General features: G+C 45.0%; 2 protein-coding genes across 2 annotated transcripts in view; both read right to left on the minus strand.

Moving 5' to 3' along the window:
* On the minus strand, positions 1-10,770 carry isy1 (ISY1 splicing factor homolog; the record flags this gene model as incomplete). Its single annotated transcript, XM_083660721.1, has 11 exons — positions 10,703-10,770; positions 9,308-9,330; positions 7,946-7,997; positions 7,512-7,577; positions 6,050-6,092; positions 5,212-5,324; positions 4,685-4,802; positions 3,528-3,650; positions 2,468-2,583; positions 2,045-2,131; positions 1-108 (listed from the first exon to the last, which is right to left on the minus strand). The coding sequence occupies exons 1-11, from the start codon at positions 10,703-10,705 to the stop codon at positions 1-3; spliced, it is 852 nt and encodes a 283-aa protein (XP_083516847.1). The 5' UTR covers positions 10,706-10,770.
* A 3,855-nt stretch (positions 10,771-14,625) lies between these two features.
* cnbpb (CCHC-type zinc finger, nucleic acid binding protein b) overlaps positions 14,626-22,494 on the minus strand; it is a 12,224-nt gene continuing 4,355 nt past the window's right edge. Inside the window, exons 3-5 of the mRNA XM_083660844.1 lie at positions 21,581-21,646; positions 20,336-20,534; positions 14,626-18,222 (exon numbers count right to left, since the gene is read on the minus strand). Coding sequence (XP_083516970.1) covers positions 18,105-18,222; positions 20,336-20,534; positions 21,581-21,646 — 383 coding nt within the window. The 3' untranslated portion in view covers positions 14,626-18,104. The remainder of the gene's footprint in view (positions 18,223-20,335; positions 20,535-21,580; positions 21,647-22,494) is intronic.

The following is a 22,494-nucleotide window of genomic DNA, read 5'->3' on the forward strand; positions in this document are numbered from 1 at the left end:
TCACAACCCCAGCAGGGCCCGCGCCTCCTGGCTCTGGGCCAGCAGAGTCTCACTGGCGTAACGCTGCAGCAACTCCATCTTCTTCCTCCTCACCAGAGCCTCCTCCACCTACACACACACACACACACACACACACACACACACACACACACACACACACACACACACACACACACACACACACACACACACACACACACACACACACACACACACACACACAGGGAGAGACAGACACGTCAGACAGATCTTCTGTTGAGCACCACTCTCCATACCCACCCCTCAAACCCTAGAATTTAGCTGATAGCCCAGCCCAGGCAGACACGATCGGGGATTTAACCACCGCAGTAAACGCACATCTGAGCAGACGTCTTGTGTTCTGCTCTAGAACCCCCAAACATGTAGTTTAGAGCCACAGCACCGTCTTTTGGTGAGTCAGCCCATTGAGATATATCAGCGGTTTTACCCCACTCGCGCGCCAGCCGTATAACATTTTGTGGGCGTTCCCACACATGCCGACTGTCTCTATCCCGAGCTATGCCCTTTTCCCTAGCCCCGCCCCCTCCCTTGATGGAAAGGGTGGTCATGAGGTCACAGTGAACCTTGAACTTTGACCACCACAATCTAAATCGGTTCATCCTTGAATCCAAGTGGATGTTTGAGCCAAATTTGAGGAAAATTTTGAAAATTGTGTGGCTTATTTTTTTCACGTCGTGTGATGGAAATTTCCACTCACCAATTGGCAGTATTCTGATCGGAAAAAGTGCTTTGATCTGCTGGCCGCACTGAAAACATGGCTCTTGTGGCGAAACCCAACATTATTTCTCCCGTTTGGGAGCATTTCGGAATTTCTGCCCGAGGAAGACGGAAAGCCAAAGAATTTGGATGAGGCTGTGTCGTGTTTGTGGCAAGAAAATCAATTTCCATGCGATGAAAAACGACAAATCTGGCATCGCATCTGAGGACCAACTCGTCATCGCTATGATGCAATGAAAGGCAACCCATCCACCTCAGGAGGTACCCGCTCAGGACTGCACCAGATAGCAGCATCTGATGCCTTTGCCAGAGTGAAGAAATACACCATAGACAGCAACATGTGGCGAGCAGCACGAACAACAAGTCTAAGTATTTGGTTGCAGAGTCGGCCCCCTTCCGCACTTCCTATGTTGTCTGTTTTTCAATCATGAACGCGTGCTTGCCCGAATGCGTGGCTGGAATGCCGACTCTTATTATTATTATTAATGACAACAACACTGGAATAAAGAAAGACTATTTATAGACTTATATAAAGATTATACTAGATGAATGAATGCATCCTAAACCTTTATTTAAGGACAATTACCTTACTTTATAACTTTTTTCTGTCATTTTTTTGCGCTTACCTCGACAGGAAAAAGTCAATATCGTGGCACCCCTAGTGACCGCCCACTCTTTCCAAGTGGGCGGTCCCCAAGTCAAGTCAAGTCTAAGTCCAAGTCAAGTCCAAGTCCAAGTCAAGTCTAAGGCACTGGCTAAATTCTGCTCTGTATCAGTGATCATTTGGAGGAGGCGCTACTTTCTTTATCCATAGACAGACGGGATATATTTGTCGTTCTGAGATTTCCAAATGTTTGTGCAGCTATTATTGTTTGTGTTCAATGATTCTTTTTTTTATAATATTTATTTTTGAACAGGGAGCATTGCCATTACAATACATTAACAAATGTATTTTTTTTTTTACATTGAAACATCCCAACCAGCACACAGAATAAAAATACATAAAATAAAAGAATACATCAGCAATAACAAAAAAGAAATAAGAGCAAAGGAAAAGGAGAGTTTTATATATATATATATATATATATATATATATATATATCGTGGTAGGAGGTAGTATAGCAGTGAAAACAGTAATAACTCAAGTTATCAGGGTTTATACTTGCAAACATCTGGGTCATACTAGCCAATTTAGGCCTCATGAGGTTAGGAGGATACCGCTCGGCTGTTTTCAATGTTCAATGATTCTTGTCTAAATGTGAACATAAATAAAGATATCAAAATCTACCTCTTTCTGTGAGGGAACAGGAACGTGGGAGATGAAGGCATGTCCTCCCTCCTCTCCCTCCTGCTCCTCTCTGCTCTCCTCGTCAAGCTGAAAACACACACATACACACACACACACACACACACACACACACACACACACACACACACACACACACACACAGTACTAGTGAGTTCCAGGCAACAGTGTTTTTTACAAGTTGGAACGAACACTTCATGAAATGGTTCCTAGTAGCCTCCTGTTAGCCTTTGTGAGCAAATATTTGTTAAATCTGTCACAACTGTTTGTATTTGTATTGTACTGTATCTTGTCTGACTGCCACAGACGCAAAAATAATTTCCAAAAGGACAATAAACAAAATTAACTAAGCTAACAGGAAGGGCTATGCTAACAACAACAGATGCTAATTGGTCAGTGCTGTACCTCTTCGTCCTGCACGGTGTAGATGTTCTGCTCCTCCTCTTCCTCCTCCTTCTCCTTCTCTCCTGAGAGCCGCGCCTCCTTCTCTGACTTCCACTTCTCCACTGCCTCCGCTACAGCTGCGCGCACACACACACACACGGGCACATGCATACGGACAGGGAGACACACACGCACACAAACACACACAGAGGCGCACACACACACGCACACGCACACGCACACACACACACACACACACACACACACACACACACACACACACACACAGAGACACACACACATACATACATGCACGCACACACACACAGCTTTTTAAAACCCTTGGGAAGGTAAATCTGTGATTGATTCTTAAAGCCCCGCTCCAGTGTATTTTGTCATTTTTAAGATATTTCATGTATAGCTGGGTTTTTCCCTGCTCTGTTGATTAGCTACAGTGTTCGCCAGTGTATTTTGTTGACGAATAACCTTATTTTGTGCTCAAAGTCCTAAAAATAAGCTGTTGGTAAAAAAGGGTGATGACTAGGGCTGGGCAAAAAAATTGTTTCACTTTCACATGGTCTAGTGTTAAAAAAGAGCAAACACAAATTGCAATAAAATTTGTAATATCGACTCGCAATACTTGTAGAATCGCAATACTTATGAATCGGCAGCCAAGTATCGTGATAGTATCGAATCGGGAGATAAGTGACTCTTCCCAGCCCAATGATGACGTCAGACATTATGGTTGTCTAACGACTGACGTACGATATTCAAATAATACATTACAGCATGGAGTTACGTTAGCAGAGACAGTGAGATATCAGAGCCTCTGGCATTAGCTCACAGCTGTTCGCTAGAATCGCTACGTTAGTTACTTGGCAGTAGAACACCACTGAATGACCAGTTTGATACAACTGTCAAGCAGTTGGAGTCACACTCTTTCCATAAAGCCCACCAGCGTTGATATGTGTTGGCTAGTTGTTGATATTTATAAGAATATTGTATACAGGCAGGGAAACTGACTGGAGAGGGGCTTTAATGATGTAATTTGGGCTCTGCAGCGCCCCCTCTGGCTGATCACCTTGTTTCTCGTGCTGCGTCTCCAGAGGCAGCAGTACTCCGTCGTCTTCGTCTCTGTAGCCGTAATACTCTGCATCCACATCCTTCATCAGCTCCGCCCTCGTCTTCCTCACCGCCGGGGCCGCTGACAGACAGAGACAGACAGAGACAGACAGACAGACAGACAGTATAGTATACATTAGTATAGATTATGTAACTGCACCATGGACGATGAATTGATGCATCAACGTTACTCTCACTAGTTGACACAGCTGCTGTTTTTCATCTTTTGTCCTTTTCACTCTTTTCTATACTTCTACAGTACGGCAGGAATGAGAGCGGGAGACCTGGATGCTAACATGCTAACACTTCCATTTCCTTCCAGGTGTGAGGACTGAACAGGGAAAGAAGCTTTTTCATTCTATGCCCCTGGTAAATGGAATAGGCTCCAGGACACTCTAAAATTTAAGCACAGGGAGTGTTCGTGTCTTACTCGATGTTTTTTTTTATCATCTGTTTTTATTGTTTGTCTTCATCTTGTCTGTCTGTAATTTTATAACTTTTTATAAATGTTTTGCTGTAACAAGACGCTCTTGAAAATGAGAGCTTGCTCTCAAGGGCCACCCCTGTATAAATAAAGGTAAAAAAAATAGAAACAGTGCAAGTGTCACAAAAATAAATAAAAACATTTTTTTACAACTTTTTAACCTTATAGATTAAATTGTGTTCAGTTTGGCTATTTTCTGAGTGTTTTCTTACTTATAGACTAGTCAACTACCGGTAGTCTAAATACAGAAAAAATAGACTAGTCATCAGGGAAATTAGTCGCCACCTGCATCCCTAGCAGACAGACAGACAGACAGGCAGGCAGACAGACAGATAGACAGGCAGACAGACAGACAGACAGACAGGCAGGCAGACAGACAGATAGACAGATAGACAGGCAGACAGACAGACAGACAGACAGACAGACAGACAGGCAGGCAGACAGACAGACAGGCAGACAGACAGACAGACAGACGGGCAGACAGACAGGCAGACAGACAGACAGACAGGCAGGCAGACAGACAGACAGGCAGACAGGCAGACAGACAGACAGGCAGACAGACAGACAGACAGACAGACAGACAGGCAGACAGACAGACAGACAGACAGACAGACAGACAGACAGATACGTACGATCTTTCTCAAACAGCTCTCTGACTCCGGGCAGATCTCTGGCCGCTCCAAAGTATTTATAGCCTCTGTTCCCCGGGACCTCTTTCCCTTCGTGGTCCAGCATCTTAGGTCCCACACGCTGAAACAGTTACGTTAATATTCACATTAATTTTAACATTAACATTAATCAAGACTAATGGGGGCTTTCACACCAACCTCGTTTAGGACTTTTCAGTTTGATCCAAACCAAACTTCGGATCAAAACAGCCTCATTTGGTCCGGACCTTGGTCCGGACCAAATGAGGCTGTTTAGTCCGAGGAAAAGAGGTGGTCTCGTTCTGGATCAAACTGCACCATGGGATTTGTTTGCACTGAAGCAATCTAGTTTGCTGGGACTCCGGCTCGGTATTGTGTTGTGTGTGTAAGGTCTGTGTGTGTTCTGGGCGGTTCTGTCACTTTCGTCGGACTGTTTGCGTCCAAAACTGATGGTTAATAGTAATATGAATAGAGTTGATGGTGAATATAATATGAATAGAATGATTGGTCACCCCGTAGTCTGGTCCTCCCAGCTCTTTGATGCGGACCTCCCAGTGACCCTTCTCTCTCAGCAGCTTGTTGATCTCATCGTTCAGATCCCGAATCTTGAACTCTCCCAGACCGGCTGACAGACAGGTGAGAGAGAGACAGGTGAGAGAGAGGTGTGAGAGAGGCAAGTGTAGAGAGAGAGAGAGAGACAGACAGACAGGTGAGAGAGAGACAGGTGAGAGACAGACAGGTGAGAGAGAGGTGTGAGAGAGGCAAGTGTAGAGAGAGAGAGAGACAGACAGGTGGAGAGAGAGACAGGTAGAGACAGACAGGTGAGAGAGAGGTGTGAGAGAGGCAAGTGTAGAGAGAGAGAGACAGGCAGGTGGAGAGAGAGACAGACAGGTGGAGAAAGAGAGAAAGTTTAATATGGCTTTTACATTAACTTGTAATGTTACAGATACCTTGTTATTATATTCATATACACCATATTAATGCTTTATTAAGCCTTCCTGTACCTTCACAATAAGAAGTGCAGGCTATGTACTCAACGCTCTTATTTTCCCACTCATCAGCCAATACCAATCTACACAAAGTGACTGTCGCTCAAACTGGGATTTAGGGCTTCCCGCTTCCTGTTGGTGACATGTTTGTAACTTAATTTAAATGTGCATAGATATTTATTAAATGTGATACCTAGCTTCTGAAATCATTTGTGTGTGAATTTACATCACGTAGCTTTCGGGTGGAAACTCTGTATAAAAATTACGTGTGGTACCGAGTGTCTGGAGGTGGATACAATTCAGCTCTGTCTGTCTGTCTGTCTGTCTGTCTGTCTCTGGAGCAAACGTTTCAGATACTCACCATTCTGAATCTGGGCCACTTTCTTAGAGATTTCACTGATGATCTACACACACACACACACACACACACACACACACACACACACACACACAGGTTAGTAACAGCAGCGTTGACACATCTTTAGGGCAGTTTATAGTACAGTGATTTATGATGGTCACAGATGGCCATCATCATATTCTATGGTCGGTTACAATGATCAGGTAGGTACTTTGAGTGACGGGCGATGTGTCGTCGTTCTGAATCCGGGTGACAAACTAAGCTGAGCACAGAGTGTTCTGAGCCGCGGTGCTGAGAGGCTGTGTTGTGAAACTGACGTAACGTCCTATACAGGGTGGGAATTACACCCACTTTCCTATTTTCAACCCAGTGTGAGTAGAAACTAACATAACAACGTTATATACAACCATTCCTATTTTCAACCCAGTGAGTAGAAAATAACGTAACGTTAAAATACATTCCTTCCTATTTTCAACACAATGTGAGTAGAAACTAACGTAACGTTAAAATACATTCTTTCCTATTTTCAACACAATGTGAGTAGAAACTAACGTAATGTTAAAATACATTCTTTCCTATTTTCAACCCAGTGTGAGTACAATGTGTTCAAGTCAATTCAACTGGTTTGTTTATAGTCAGTAGCAGCAGTGACGATATACAGCTCAGCCTGACGAGCGAGCTTGTTCAGAGAGCAGTATAAACACGTATAAGTCTGCTCAGTGACTTACGTTAGCTTGACGGCTGCATCGCACTGAGAGCGGTTAAATTAAAAAGCAGGAGAGCCGAGGAGAAACCGTTACGTTACTATAACATTTCCTGCTGCTTCATATTAAAAGGTTTTCCACTGACAAACTAATGGAAGGATTTACAAAGCGTAAAGGTTTTAGCCAACACTTTTTGACCACTAATGGGCGGCTGTAGCTCAGGAGGTAGAGCGGGTTGTCCACTAATCGCCTTGGATAAAAGAGGTCGGTGGTTCGATTCCCGGCTCCTCCAGTCTGCATGTCGAAGTGTCCTTGGGCAAGATACTGAACCCCAAATTGCTCCTGATTGTGTGCCAGCACCCTGCGTGGTAGCTTGCCGCCATCGGTGTATGAATGGGTGAATGTACCTACTGACTGTAAAGCGCTTTGGATAAAAGCGCTATATAAATGCAGGCCATTTACTAATGAGCAGTCACAGGCCCGACTCCAGACGAGCGCGTCATCGGTTACAGACACACCTCCAGGCAGGTATCAGGCCATCAGAAACCTCTGTACTATACAGTTTACTGCGCTTGAGTCCTCTATGTTTGATGCTTCGTTATTGAGCATTGTCCCCGTCAAATAAATAAATAAATAAATAAATAAATAAATAAATAAATAAATAAATAAATAAATAAATAAATAAATGAATGAATGAATGAATGAATGAATGAATGAATGAATGAATGAATGAATGAATAAATAAATACAGAGTGACCAACCTGTCTCCTCCACTTCTCTGCTTTAGGAAGCTCGCTACACTCTGAAGCCAGGAAGGGCCTCCTCTCCTACAGACAGACAGGCAGGCAGGTAGTCAGACAGACAGAGAACATTTTCATGGATAAAACAACACACGTGTTCTATTTGTCCAGTGTAGTAATATCTGGTACTGATTTGGAGTCAGTGGGTCACATGTCAACACATATTAGAGCTACGTTACGTCAACAACTACAGAGAATTAATTTGGAACAATTAATTTCATTACACACAACATTCCATGACTTTTCAAAAACTTTCAAGGATTTGACTAGTTCCATGAGTTTTCCAGGCCTGGAAAATTAGATGTCGAAACTCCCATGACTTTTGCAGGTATTCCCATGACTGTGGGAATCCTGTGGGATTGTGTGAGTGTGTTACCATGGCAGCAGAGCAGTACCTTGACTCTGCCTTCCTCCAGCTGGGCCTGTCTGAACCGAGCCAGAGCCGTCCTACAACACAGCAGAACAGATGCATTATGGGCACTGTAGTTCACTAGCATGCTGTTCATTGTTTCAAAGCCACCAGCTTCTGAATGAATCCAAAAACACTCATTTACTAGCCTGGTGTCCAGCCTCTAGTCTAGCCTGGTGTCCAGCCTCTAGTCTAGCCTGGTGTCCAGCCTCTAGTCTAGCCTGGTGTCCAGCCTCTAGTCTAGCCTGGTGTCCAGCCTCTAGTCTAGCCTGGTGTCCAGCCTCTAGTCTAGCCTGGTGTTCCGCTCTATTCCTTGTCCTCCTGTTGTTTTGTTGTTGAATGATTTTACTGGGTTGAATGTATCCTTGAGGCAGAGGCCTTGGCTGTTGCTGGGTCTTACTGCCACAAAACCAAAGTGTGGCTCAAAGATGGAAGCCTCCTCATACTCTGCCTGTTGAACAATGGGCTTCTTCAGCTGTGGACCTGGGAGTCATGGAGATGTCGGTGGCTCATATGCATGGCGCTAAATTAGAAAATATTTCCACGTGGAATGCATTTGTGGAAATCTGTGCGTGGGGACCATGGACATCTCGCAATCATAGATAGGTTGCATTTGTCTTTTCTTTTTTGTTGTTGTGTGTGGTGGAGACTGTCCACTTATTGATCCTGCCTGGGTTGATATGTCCTGAAGGGCACATATATTGAATATATATACTGTGAGCTAATATCTTTGTTGGTTTTGTGGGTCAGGGGGGTCCTGTTTTGTATAAATGTTTGTTTTATTTTGTTTTTTTGTATTTTTCTTTCTTGTAATTTTGTTTTACCCAATAAAAAATTTATATATATACGGTATATATAAACTAGAACGACTGCACCGTGGACTTATGCCATTAGTTCATTCTTTAGTCTAAATCGCAATTTGAGGCAAATTGGAAGAAATTCTGTCAAGGCGCTCCTGAGATGTTGCGTTACAGAGCTTGGAAATTGGGTGTGTGAGGTCACAGTGACTTTGAACTTTGACCTTTAACCATCAAAGTCTAATCAGTTTATCCTTGAGTGCAAATCGAGGTTTGAGGCAAATTTGATTAAATTCCGTCAAGGCGTTCCTCAGATATCGCGGTAACAAACATAGGACAGACATACGTACGTACGTACGGACAACCCGGATCCATAATGCCTCCGGCCTGGCTATCGCTGGCGGAGGCATACAGTAAAAAAATCATCACACATAGATACATAGGGGCTGGATACCAGATGACACGTTTACCACAACATTAACACTGTACAGACAGTGCGCGCACACACACACACACACACACACACACACACACACACACACAGTACTTACATGGCTTTCTCTGCATTTCGAGCCTGTTGGTGAAAACACAGTGACAAACATGAGTTAGCGTTAGCAGCTAACAGACAGCTTCCTGTCCACTCCACAGCTTGTTTCCACTCTGCCCGAGTCACACCAGACTCCATTCAGAAACCTGTCACTATAGGCCTAGTCTCACAGCACGCGTAAAGCGAGTGCGGCGACAATCCCCCCGCCACTCGCATTTCAAATCGTAAAACATTGACTAATTGACACAATGAACTAAACATCCAGCAAGACATTTGAATGGCAGAAAGCTGTTCAGCATTACTCAGTGCATGCACTCATAAGGAGAGGAGAGGAGTGGAGAGACAGCCCAGCCGGGTCTCGGCTTCGGGCAGAGAATCAACCCCACCTGCAGTGAGTGATGGCAACACGGAGATAAGCATATCGTGCACCAATCAGAGTAATAGAGTAATTAAGACCCTTTTTGACCATAATGCTGTACGTTTGCCTGTCATCTCTGTCACTGTTGTGGAACACATTATATAGGCCAGTGGCTCTCCAATTGTGGTCCAGGGACCCCCAGGGATCTTGGAAGTGGTCCCAGGGGGTCCCCAGCAAAAATGGGATCATTTATTTTCGCTATGATTCCATATAACACAATTACAGAACGTATGACTATTCTGATCATGGGTTTGGTACACTTTCTGTAATAAATCACCTAAAAGCAACTATCTTTTCAGATGGGGTACCTGGGACAAAATCTTATCAAATGGGTCCATGGTCTAATTTGTGTCAGTTTAGAGGGGTCCTTGATGTGAAAAGCTTGAGAACCACTGATATAGGCTATTATAGTCTACTGTGCAAACTGCAAGCCATTTGTTGACTTAGATTTTAAACCTTGTAACATGTTTTGGCAATACTGTACTTATATGGTCATGCCAAAACATAACATTGGGAGGTAGGAGTCTGGATATTCATTCATTCCATAAGGACAAGTGACATCACTGACAGCATACTGCTGCATGTATTCATCTTGTGTGTGTGTGTGTGTGTGTGTGTGTGTGTGTGTGTGTGTGTGTGTGTGTGTGTGTGTGTGTGTGTGTGTGTGTGTGTGTGTGTGTACGAAGCTGCATGTACTTTTTAAAAGCCTGATGGTGAATTGAGACATGACCCATGCCATCAAAATCTCACTCCAGCCAGGTACCCAAAGTCGGCAACCGTGGCTTATCGTGTATCTCTAGGGTGGGTATAGTTATACTCTTTAGCTAACATTAGCTCTCTCTCTCTCTATGGACAGATGCTAGCCGGCTTGCAAACAGGTTAGCTTAGACTCTGTAGGTTATTTGCGGTTAGCCAAGGTTAACAGGTTATCTTACGGAGTGCTAGCTAGCTGTTAGCTTCGTATCAAAGCGTGTTTCTCACCATTTTATGATCCCTCTGCTTCTTCTGTTTGAGGACGTAAAGTTCTGTTTGAACAACAAACTGCACGCGCTGACACAAACAGGAAGTACGTCTGAGAGGTCAAGGGTGAAAGTAGAGCATCCAGGCGCCGCCGTCTGTCAGTCAGTATGTCTCCATCTAGGGACAGATGAGGAGATGTGCAGCTGTGTCTGCCAGCCTACAGCAGCTTCAATAATTCCTATAATAAAATAATGATAATAAAAGAAAAGCTGCTGAACTGCATCGACACGGTGGACATAATTTTCATTGATAAAAAACGAATAGTCTATTTTGTGATCACTTTGGCAGCAGAGTGGCATATTTCACACAGGAGTAATGAGCAATGCTAGAAAAAATATGAAGATTTCAATCACATCATACAGGCCAAACGCAACACAGTTGCAGCTGCAAAAGGATTCCGTGTCTCATCATTTCCGGACAGTCCATACGTCAAGCATAATTCTCGCTTAAGCAGACACACGCAGTGAGTGGTGTGAACTTGGGCTGTGTCAAAACAGCAAGTTACGCTGACTAGCAACAGAAACCGCTTTCAGAATAGATTTTAAATCCTCACCTTTGGAGGAAGAAAATACATATTTCAATGAACGAAAGATTTCCAGAGGGTACAACAGTCCTCCCGTATATTATGACACAAAACGTACCCTTTCATGTCTGCAATAAGGACACTGAGGGGACGTGACCCTGGGGGGACATGACCCTGAAGAGGAGTGACAAATGGGCATATTTGGAGGCACGTGGAGTCAAGGGCGCGGGAAGCTGGGTGCGGTGGGTGCTGCAGCACCCCCTGGTGGCAAGAGATGTAAATATATATATATATATATACTGTATATATAGACGGTTTTCACCAGCTGCAACCCCACAGCACTTTCTCAGCTTCTTCTTCTGTGTTTTATGGCGGTTGGCATCCTTAAATGTTGCATTACCGCCACCTGAATTGTATCAGCTTCACAGTGCTAACTATTGACAGTGTCCACTTTCTCAGCTATTCGGGGAAAACACTGACATAGCCTACTTCTATTTCTATTTTTGCTATGTAAACGTTTAAATGTAAAGATAGGCCTATGCGTGCAATAACGTACTGATAGTCAGCTTACTCTGTAACATGTAGCTTTTATTAGCCTCTCAGGCTAGCTCCGGGACGCAATCTTTTTTTTCCCATGATGGCGAAGGCATGACCCGCCCCTCTCTGCCTCTAATTTGCTGACTGCACTCGGCTGCTCTCGGCTGCTTCCCAGGCGAGCCAGAAGTCATCTCAAACGAGCCTATACTTTCATTCAATGTCACGATGCTGCGGGGGAAGTAGGCTACTTCATAGCTTAACTACGAAAATAGTGTCCACTGTTTATCTCCCTTTCTGCTGCAGCATGTTGAAGAAATAAATGTTCAGTTTGAACAACACCCATTCTGGTCATTATAGAGCAAGATGATCGCTTCCACTACCAGGGCCGCCCAGAGAGATGGCAGTGCCCCTGGAGGGATCCAGCCCCTCTCCTCTCCCTCTCCCCTCCTCTCCCCCTGGTTCCCCCCCTCCTCTCCCCCTCTCTCCTCTCCCCCCTCTGGTCCCCCCTCTCTCCTCTCCCCCTCTCCTCTCCCCCTGGTTCCCCCCTCCTCTCCCCCTCTGGTCCCCCCTCTCTCCTCTCCCCTCCTCTCCCCCTGGTTCCCCCTCTCTCCTCTCCCCCTCTCTCCTCTCCTCCTCTGCTCTCCTCTCCTCTGGTTCCCCCTCTCTCCTCTCCCCTCCTCTGGTTCCCCCTCTCTCCTCTCCCCCCCTGGTTCCCCCCCTCCTCTCCCCCTCTCTGGTCCCCCCTCTCTCCTCTCCCCTCCTCTCCCCCTGGTTCCCCCTCTCCTCTCCCCCCTCTGGTTCCCCCTCTCTCCTCTCCTCCTCTGCTCTCCTCTCCTCTGGTTCCCCCTCTCTCCTCTCCCCTCCTCTGGTTCCCCCTCTCTCCTCTCCCCCCCTGGTTCCCCCCCTCCTCTCCCCCTCTCTTCTCTCCCCCCTCTGGTCTCTCCTCTCCCCCTGGTCACCCCCCTCCTCTCCCCCTCTCTCCCCTCTGGTCCCCCCTCTCTCCTCTCCTCTCCCCCTGGTTCCCCCCCTCCTCTCCCCCTCTCTCCCCTCTGGTCCCCCCTCTCTCCTCTCCCCTCCTCTCCCCCTGGTTCCCCCTCTCTCCTCTCCCCTCCTCTCTCCTCTCCCCCTGGTTCCCCCTCTCTCCTCTCCCCCCCTCTCCCCCTGGTTCCCCCTCTCCTCTCCCCCTCTGCTCTCCTCTCCTCTGGTTCCCCCCACCCACCCCCACCCGCGGTCGCCTTTTATACACGTCTCAAACAACGCAGGACAACGTGATTGGCTGGCTCAGATTTGAACAGATCTGAGCCAGCCAATCGCGTTATCCTGTGATGACGTAATGTCCTATGACCCATGACCGGATGGACCATATATGGACTTCCTCCCCCCCCTGGCTGCGCTATCATAGCTGCTGACTGTTACTGCACTATCAGTCAGATCCGTGACATGGACGTTACTCTGCAGAAACTACAGTAACAAAATCACGAATTGCTCTGTTTTTGGAGCTCTGCATGTCTGTGTTTGTCTAGTTAATGTGTTAACGTTAGCTAACGGCTAACATTCGCTAGTTAGCCAACCAACCAGCAGCTAACATTAGCTAGCTAGCTAGCTTACCAGAAGCGATATTTTTTTTGGATGACGGCGAAGGCATAACCCACCCCTGGCCCTCTCTGCCTCTGATTAGTGGCAGCGTTATAAACCATAGATATGACTATATTAAAAACATAAACACACTGGCGTCTTTCATGCAGGCTAGCAAGCGTAACTGCTGTATGTCTGAGTCTGACCCACTGAGTTTGACGGTCTGACCACAGACTGTAGAAAGAGATGTAATGCAGGATAGCCAAGCGAATGTGTTTGGATGGAAGTTTGACGCTAGGCCAATCAGAGGCAGAAAGGGGCGGGTTATGCCTTCGCCATCATCCGAAAAAAGAATATCGCCTCTGGGACAACAACGCTTCCTACCCAGCGTGTGCACGTCTTTCCGACAGGGGTGGTTGTTATGGCAACTATCAACAACAACAACAACAACTACTACTAACTACTACAAGACATAAAGACCGAAATAGGCTACCTTGTTAATGTGTCTGTCGGAGACACGGCCTAACGTTAACATTTAATAAGAGCCGAATATCAGCCTGCGCTCAGCTATGTATACAGGAAGTAAACCGGATATTCAGGTGGGTTGTGACGGTTGTTATTGTTGTCAAGTTAAAACTGTCTATATATATATATAAAAAAAATTACAGTGCACCTGAAATACCCGCTGAATAAGTGTCCAAATGTTCATGTAATTCTGGCCAATACTCCACTTCTGTTATAACATTTCAGTCTGGAAGATATAATCTTTATGACTAAAAGGCTAAATGAATAGCTTAGAAAATGAATAGCCCCGGGGGCCTATTGGTACTATTAATCCGGCCCTGGATATATGGGAGGAATAGCAGGTAGGCTATCACTGTCCCTGATTCCCGAGGGTAAATTGAGTAATGCTGCAGAGAAGAGGAGAAGACACTGAATAATGACATCACAACAGTATAATCCTAAAGTTAATTTAAAATTAAATATTCATCTAAATATGGCTAAAAGTCCAAAAAGGGTGGGAGAGAGAATGAGGATTCCAACACAGCAGTGGGAGCAAGTGGTGACATCGAGGTGAGTGAGAAAAGGTGACTGAATAATGACACAACAGTCTAATCTTAATGTTAATATTCCTCTAATCTGGCAACAAAGTGGCCAAAAAAAAAGTACTTCCAGCACCACTGAATATTTTATTCCCCTCCCGAGTGAGACCGGGTTGGGTAAAGAATGACAGCAGCCAGGGGGCGTCTCTCTCTCCGTCCTCTCTCTCCTCCAGGTTTATTTCAGGTTAAACTTACAGCCTCCACTTAACACTCAGTACAAGCAAATGATCTCTTTACAGTAGTTCTAAGTGATATATTGTACAAAAATAACATTTGATTTTTTTTCTTTTGTGAAAACATTCTCCTTTCCCCCAAATTAAAATTGTTTTTTTGTTTTTTTGTCTTTGCAGGTCTCGTCCGTCGTTCCGTGCTTCAGTCAGCACTATCTCTCTCTGTCCAAACACAAAACGCACCTTTAAGATATGAATTATTATCAATGTTCATTTGTCGTCTGCTGCGATCGGCTCGCTCGTTCCAGCGGTAATGAAGTGGCCATCCTTCCGAGTGATTGGCTGTTGCTAGCCTGGAGGCAGCCAATCACCTTTCTCTCAGACAAACTCAGTTTTGTCCGGGAATAAAAGAAAGAAAAAAAAGTACAAATAAAGTGAATAACTGCGTCAGAAGATAGAAACTTAGAGTAGCATATTTTATTCCCCTCCCGTGACCCCGCCCCTTTTAGGGCTGATGGGAGGGGCTTAACATATCAGTCTACACTCTCAGCCAATTGACCTTTCATAAGGCCCATCCCCTTTTCGCTCTACCAGCAGAAGGACACATCTGTTGAAAGATAACCTTACTAAATCAGATTACATTGGTATCACAATCTTCATGGACACATTACATTTGTATCACATTTTGAAGGGAACTGGTGGGAATAGCGTGATCCTCCCACATGCTACATCCTGCTGGTGAAGCTCCCCGCTGTCAGGTGAAAAGAAGCGGCTAGCAACTGCACGTGTCGGAGGAAGCATGGTGCTAGTCTACGGCTCTCCCCAGATCAGCAGAGGGTGGAGCAGCGACCATGGCAGCAGGGGAGGGGGGAATTGGCCAAGTACAATTAGGGAGAAAATGGGGGGGGATCAGAAAGAAACCCCCATTGTATCACGTTTCAAGTTAGCTAATATTAGCAAAATGCTAGCTAACTCGATAGCTACATGGAGAGGAGTTAGCCCAATGTCAGATCACCAACTTCCTCCTTATTTCTGTGGTAACATTAAAAGGATTTGGAAAAGGACAGATTTTAAGATGACATGAATTAGAAATGAGGAGGAAGTTGCTGATCTTAGGCCAACTCGTTTTGATGTAGCTATGGCCGGGTTAGCTAGCTCTTGTTTTGCTAACATAGCTAACTTAAGATATGGCTATATACAATGTAATGTGTCCATCTGTGTAGATTGTGATACCAATGTAATATGATGTTAAAATGTTACCTTTGAACAGATGTGTCCGTGGTGAGTACAACAGGAAAAGGTTAAGTTGACCTTGGTTCTAGGGAGACCGAAAATGGGTGGGACTTAGGAAAGGTCAATGGGCTGGGCAGAAAGATTCTTAAACAAAGCTCGGCAGATCATGACACCGCTACCAAAATCAAACACTAACTCTGGGTTTGTTTTAGAAATGCAGAAGAAAGTGGATTTCTGTTGTTATTTCTGTCCGCTCCTTCCGTCCCTCTGATTGGTCGGGCCGAGGCTGAGTGACAGGCCTCCGCACCAATGATGGGAGGTGCATCAGAGAAAATGAAAAATAAAGAGAAAGGCCCAATCCCAATACACCCCACTACCACCAAGATGGTGGCTAACGCTAAAAGAAATCCACAAATCTAAGTACTCTCTTCATTAATAAATATTAAAAAATTATGATAACATCGTATTATCTTAGTTTCATGTTGTTTAGATGTATTAGATACCTTTTCTTTGTAACAAGTGTAACAAAAAAAATCACAAAAAAATGGCTAGTATGTCGACGTCGCTGTCATGCACAAATCAGCCATGTTGTAACGTTAAACAATGTTGTAATGATAATAATATACAATTACAACAGTTGCAACATTGTTTAACATTACAATGTAACTGTTAATGTTGTAACGTTAAACAATGTTGTAATATTAAACAATGTTGTAACATCTAAATAATGTTGGAACGTAAAAAAAATCTTGTAACATTAAACCATGTTGTAACATTTAAGCAATGTTGGAACGTTAAACAATCTTGTAACATTAAACAATGTTGTAACATTTAAACAATGTTGGAACGTTAAACAATGTTATAACGTTAGCTGGCTAGCGTTACATTGTTTTAAGGCTGATTTGTGCACGACAGTTTATTTCCATGTCGCATTTACCCCTTTGTTGGATAAATAGATTTGATGTCCGGCATAGGGATGTCAACGGTAACCGCCGAGAACGTCTCTGACTGGTTAAGCATGTCGGTTAAATGGTTAATTTGCATACAACGGTGTTGCCAATCTGGCGATTTTTTTCCTCCTTCGTGGGAAGCAATGTTAACCTAAGTATATTAAAACATGGCACAAGGGTTAAACTAGCATTATATAGGAATTATAAGCTCTTGCCACTGCCAATAACAACATTCATTTAGAGAAAGGTCGAAACTGCCTCGTCTTTTCCAAGCGTTTGAGAGAGCAGCTCTTCATGGATTCCTGTCTCTCTCTCACGCACTATCCGCCCCCCCCCCCCTGAATTTCTGAATGACAGCTCAGATGTGGCTCTGAGTCTGACCATTTCAGATTTTGTGAAATCTGTGTGTGCTGTGTGGGACTGGGGGCTGAATATAACGTTAATGTTACCTGACGAGCTGCCAGGCAGTGGAAAACTGCATTTCTCTGCCTGAGGTTTTTACTTTCACTTTACGTTCGTCGTGTTTCATGCAACAAGCTTCTTCCACATCGATTCTACTGAAGAATAAAAAAATTAAATAAATGTTTAACGTAAGTCCTCTCCGTAACGTCTCGGGTCTGTGCCAGAGTGAGTGAGTGAGAGCGAGCTGGGAAGCGCCCGCGCCCCGCCTCCTTTTCCTCCTAGACACACAGAGAGGCAGGCTGGCCGAGTCTGCTCTGCTCTTCTCTGGATCATGGAAGAGCGAAAATATCACTATTCCAGACATTAGTCTATGACATAAGACATAATACATAAGACTAATGTCAAATTCAAGCAGATTTGGTAGTGTGGAAAGCACAATGGACTCGCACACTCTAAATAAAATAATGGTCGCATATGCAGTCTCAAACCCTGAATGGACCGCTGGACTGAAAGGCACGTGCCACTGTCTTGTATTTCACATCTTTAAAAAAAAATGAACCGGGTATTAACCGGTTAAGGGTGTCGGTTAATCGAAAGTAAAATGAACTGAAAACACTGAAGACATCCCTAGTCCGGCAACAAACTTGTGGTGTCTGACAACTGATGACGTATCGAGGTCTTACCCCTTGTAACTCTATTCAGAGGGGCAAGCTGGAAAGTGAAGGGTAGAGGTAAAAAGACGTGGGATTGGGCCAAAGAAAAGAGGATGATGAAAGAGAGTGGGGGGGTGGCCTGGGGAGGCTTGTGGGTTTGGGGTGTGGTCTGGGGAGGGTGTGGTCTGGGGAGGGTGTGGCCTGGTGACGGGCGTGGTTAGGCCGTAGCCTCGATGCTGCACTCCTTGGCCAGGTGACCGGACTTCCCACAGTTGTAGCAGTTGACTTCAGAAGCCTTGCTGCAGTGCACCGCAACATGGCCGATCTCACCACACCTGAGGACAGACAGACAGACACGTAGACTGAATTAACCACACCCGAGCAGAGACAGACCGACAGACAGGTAGACCGGGTATTAACCACACCTGGAGAGAGAGACCTCTAGTTAATTACCTGACTGAGTCTGACTAAGAGGTACTTACCTCAGTTACCCGTCGACTAGTCTGACTGTTCATTTGTTGTTTACCTGTTAAATAGTTAAGTAGTCCTGTTGACTAGTTGTTTATGTCAAGTGGTGGTTAACCTCGACCATGAACACAAACACAAATGCACCATGCCAGCTTGGACATCGCCCAGATAAACAAGGTCTGCATCCCCAGCTGAGGAACCAGGGCTGGGTCAAAAAATGTACACCTAGAACACAACCGATTAAAACAGCGAAGGAATTTAGGGGGCACGGTGGCGCAGTGGTAGCACTCTCGCCTCACACACCTTCAAGGATAGTTCCAGGAAGTACATGGCGGGCCGTTTGAATACATACAATTATGTATATATGTAGTTCCCAGAAGTAAGGTTCTTATATATATAAGAACCTTACTTCTGGGAACTATTGCAAGGTAAAAAAAAACAGGTCCATTGGAGTGAATGGCGATGATGCAACTCTTACTCAATGGCTCTGGTTGGCAGGTATGTACCGGTTGACTATTTACCTGTTAACAACAAGTCATATACCTGTTGACTAAGTTACCTGTTAAGTAGTCATATATAGCTGTTAACGAGTCCTATACCTGTTGACTAGTTACCTGTTAAAAGTTATAATCCATAAGATTTCAGTTTTGTTCTCTTGGGTGACACCTAGGGCGATGAGTGGTAATTGCAGGTGAGATCCAAACAATGTCATGTGACATTAGTCAGTTTGTTGAGCCAGAGTAACGACCCATGATGCTAGCAGAGACGCGTTATCCTACTTCACACAAGAGTTGTCGGGAACCTACAGTAACCTATCAGAGTGAGTCTATTGTGTTAGCTCCGCCCACCCTGTGAACCTACAGTAACCTACAGAGTGAGTCTATTGTGTTAGCTCCGCCCACCCTGTGAACCTACAGTAACCTATCACAGTGAGTCTATTGTGTTAGCTCCGCCCACCCTGTGAACCTACAGTAAAATACAGAGTGAGTCTATTGTGTTAGCTCCGCCCACCCTGTGAACCTACAGTAACCTACAGAGTGAGTCTATTGTGTTAGCTCCGCCCACCCTGTGAACCTACAGTAACCTACAGAGTGAGTCTATTGTGTTAGCTCCGCCCACCCTGTGAACCTACAGTAACCTATCACAGTGAGTCTATTGTGTTAGCTCCGCCCACCCTGTGAACCTACAGTAACCTACAGAGTGAGTCTATTGTGTTAGCTCCGCCCACCCTGTGAACCTACAGTAACCTACAGAGTGAGTCTATTGTGTTAGCTCCGCCCACCCTGTGAACCTACAGTAACCTGCAGAGTGAGTTTATTGTGTTAGCTCTGCCCACCCTGTGAACCTACAGTAACCTACAGAGTGAGTCTATTGTGTTAGCTCCGCCCACCCTGTGAACCTACAGTAACCTACAGAGAGAGTCTATTGTGTTAGCTCCGCACACCCTGTGAACCTACAGTAACCTACAGAGAGAGTCTATTGTGTTAGCTCCGCCCACCCTGTGAACCTACAGTAACCTACAGAGTGAGTCTATTGTGTTAGCTCCGCCCACCCTGTGAACCTACAGTAACCTACAGAGTGAGTCTATTGTGTTAGCTCTGCCCACCCTGTGAACCTACAGTAACCTACAGAGTGAGTCTATTGTGTTAGCTCCGCCCACCCTGTGAACCTACAGTAACCTACAGAGTGAGTCTATTGTGTTAGCTCCGCCCACCCTGTGAACCTACAGTAACCTACAGAGTGAGTCTATTGTGTTAGCTCCGCCCACCCTGTGTCACCACAGACACCCAGTTCATATAATGCTGCAATACGGAAAATGCAAAGGCTTCCATCACTGGGCCATAGGCTCAATCACCATTGTGTTAACTCACTATCAGATTGTGAGTTAACAGACATTTATTTAGATGAAAATCTTATGGATTATAACATTAACTAGTCATATATACCTGTTAAGGAGTCATATACCTGTTGACTAGTTACCTGTAGCACTTGACCTTCTCGCAGCCCTTCTGGATGTGCCCGAAGCCGCCGCAGGAGTAGCACTTCTGCTCGTTGGCATGGTCACAGTCGCGCGCCACATGCCCCGCCTTCCCACAGGTGTAACACACCTGCTCACGCTCCTTCTTCGGCTCCTTACACTCTCTGGAGATGTGCCCTCCTCTGCCACAGTTATAACAGGCTGTAGACAGACAGACAGGTACACAGACAGACAGGCAGACAGACAGACAGGTACACAGACAGACAGGCAGACAGACAGGTACACAGACAGACAGGCAGACAGACAGGCAGACAGACAGACAGGTACACAGACAGACAGGCAGACAGACAGACAGGCAGACAGACAGGTACACAGACAGACAGGCAGACAGACAGACAGGTACACAGACAGACAGGTACACAGACAGACAGACAGGCAGACAGACAGGTACACAGACAGACAGGCAGACAGACAGACAGGTACACAGACAGACAGGCAGACAGACAGGTACACAGACAGACAGGCAGACAGACAGGTACACAGACAGACAGGCAGACAGACAGGTACACAGACAGGCAGGTACGCAGACACAGACACGGATATGATTTAATATCTGTGTACCCGTGTACACGGTGACATCCCTAATTCTTGATAACTTATATTTATTTTATTTAATAAATATTTAAATTGTACTATTTTTTTAGTTGCCTGGTTTGCTCAGGAGTCACAGAAAAACATGATTATAACATTATAGTAGACTACTTTAAGATAGTATATTCATGTTGTAATTGTAGCCTACATTCTGGTTTTCGGACAAGTAACATGTAATGCCAACACCTCATGTAGGCGATAGGGTTGTTTCATAATCAGGAGATTAAACTATCCCATGTGTTTGTTACTGTGTCCAAAAATAATATATTTTATAGCTCCATAGTCACGTTTCAGTGTCAAATACTTTTCACACGGACCTGCATGCAGGGAGCCGCGGCGAGAATTCTGATGCAATTAGTTTCTGAAATGTTGCCACAAACTAATTCCACACATCCAGAGTCCTTTGTATCGATGTATTAAACTCAGATATTAACTCCCCTGTCGTGTCTGAGTGTCTGTAGGCTGCAACTCTGCATCGGTGTGCGTCTGTGTGTGTGTGTGTGTGTGTGTGTGTGTGTGTGCGTGAGAGAGAGAGAGAGAGAGAGTGAGTGTGTGTGTGTGTGTGAGTGTGTGTGTGTGTGTGTGTGTGTGCTCACCGTCCTCAGTCCTCTCACAGTCTCTGGCGACGTGTCCCGGCTCCCCACAGCGGTAACAGAATAGATCTAACACAAACACACACACATGCATGCGCACACACACACACAGACACACACACATGCATGCGCGCGCGCACACACACACACACACACACACACACACACACACACACACACACACACACACACACACACACAGAACTGTTTAGACCATAGTGACTATTACATGTACAAAATATTGCAGTTTTTGCCTTTATTCTGAAATACAATATTCCCACTAAGATGTTTACATGGATAATGACAGTTCATCTTCCATGCAGCTGATTACTGTCACCTAAAACACCCCCATGACAGTATGATGTCATATCATATCATCATGATATCAAAAACCTGGGTTGCATCTCTCAGTCTAGCTGGTTTGTTTACAGCACAGATACTGTAGCTGAGAGTAAAGTCTTTGTTTACAGCACACATACTGTAGCTGAGCATCAACAGTGCTGGTTTGTTTACAGCAGATACTGTAGCTGAGCATGAACAGTGTTGGTTTGTTTACAGCACAGATACTGTAGCTGAGCATGAACAGTGTTGGTTTGTTTACAGCAGATACTGTAGCTGAGCATGAACAGTGTTGGTTTGTTTACAGCACAGATACTGTAGCTGAGCATGAACAGTGTTGGTTTGTTTACAGCAGATACTGTAGCTGAGCATGAACAGTGTTGGTTTGTTTACAGCACACATACTGTAGCTGAGAGTAAAGTGTTTGTTTACAGCACAGATACTGTAGCTGAGAGTAAAGTCTTTGTTTACAGCACAGATACTGTAGCTGAGAGTAAAGTCTTTGTTTACAGCACAGATACTGTAGCTGAGCATCAACAGTGTTGGTTTGTTTACAGCACAGATACTGTAGCTGAGCA

This window comes from Poromitra crassiceps (genome assembly GCF_964638095.1).
Source record: "Poromitra crassiceps genome assembly, chromosome: 25".
In the NCBI taxonomy this organism is placed as follows: Eukaryota; Metazoa; Chordata; class Actinopteri; order Beryciformes; family Melamphaidae; genus Poromitra; species Poromitra crassiceps.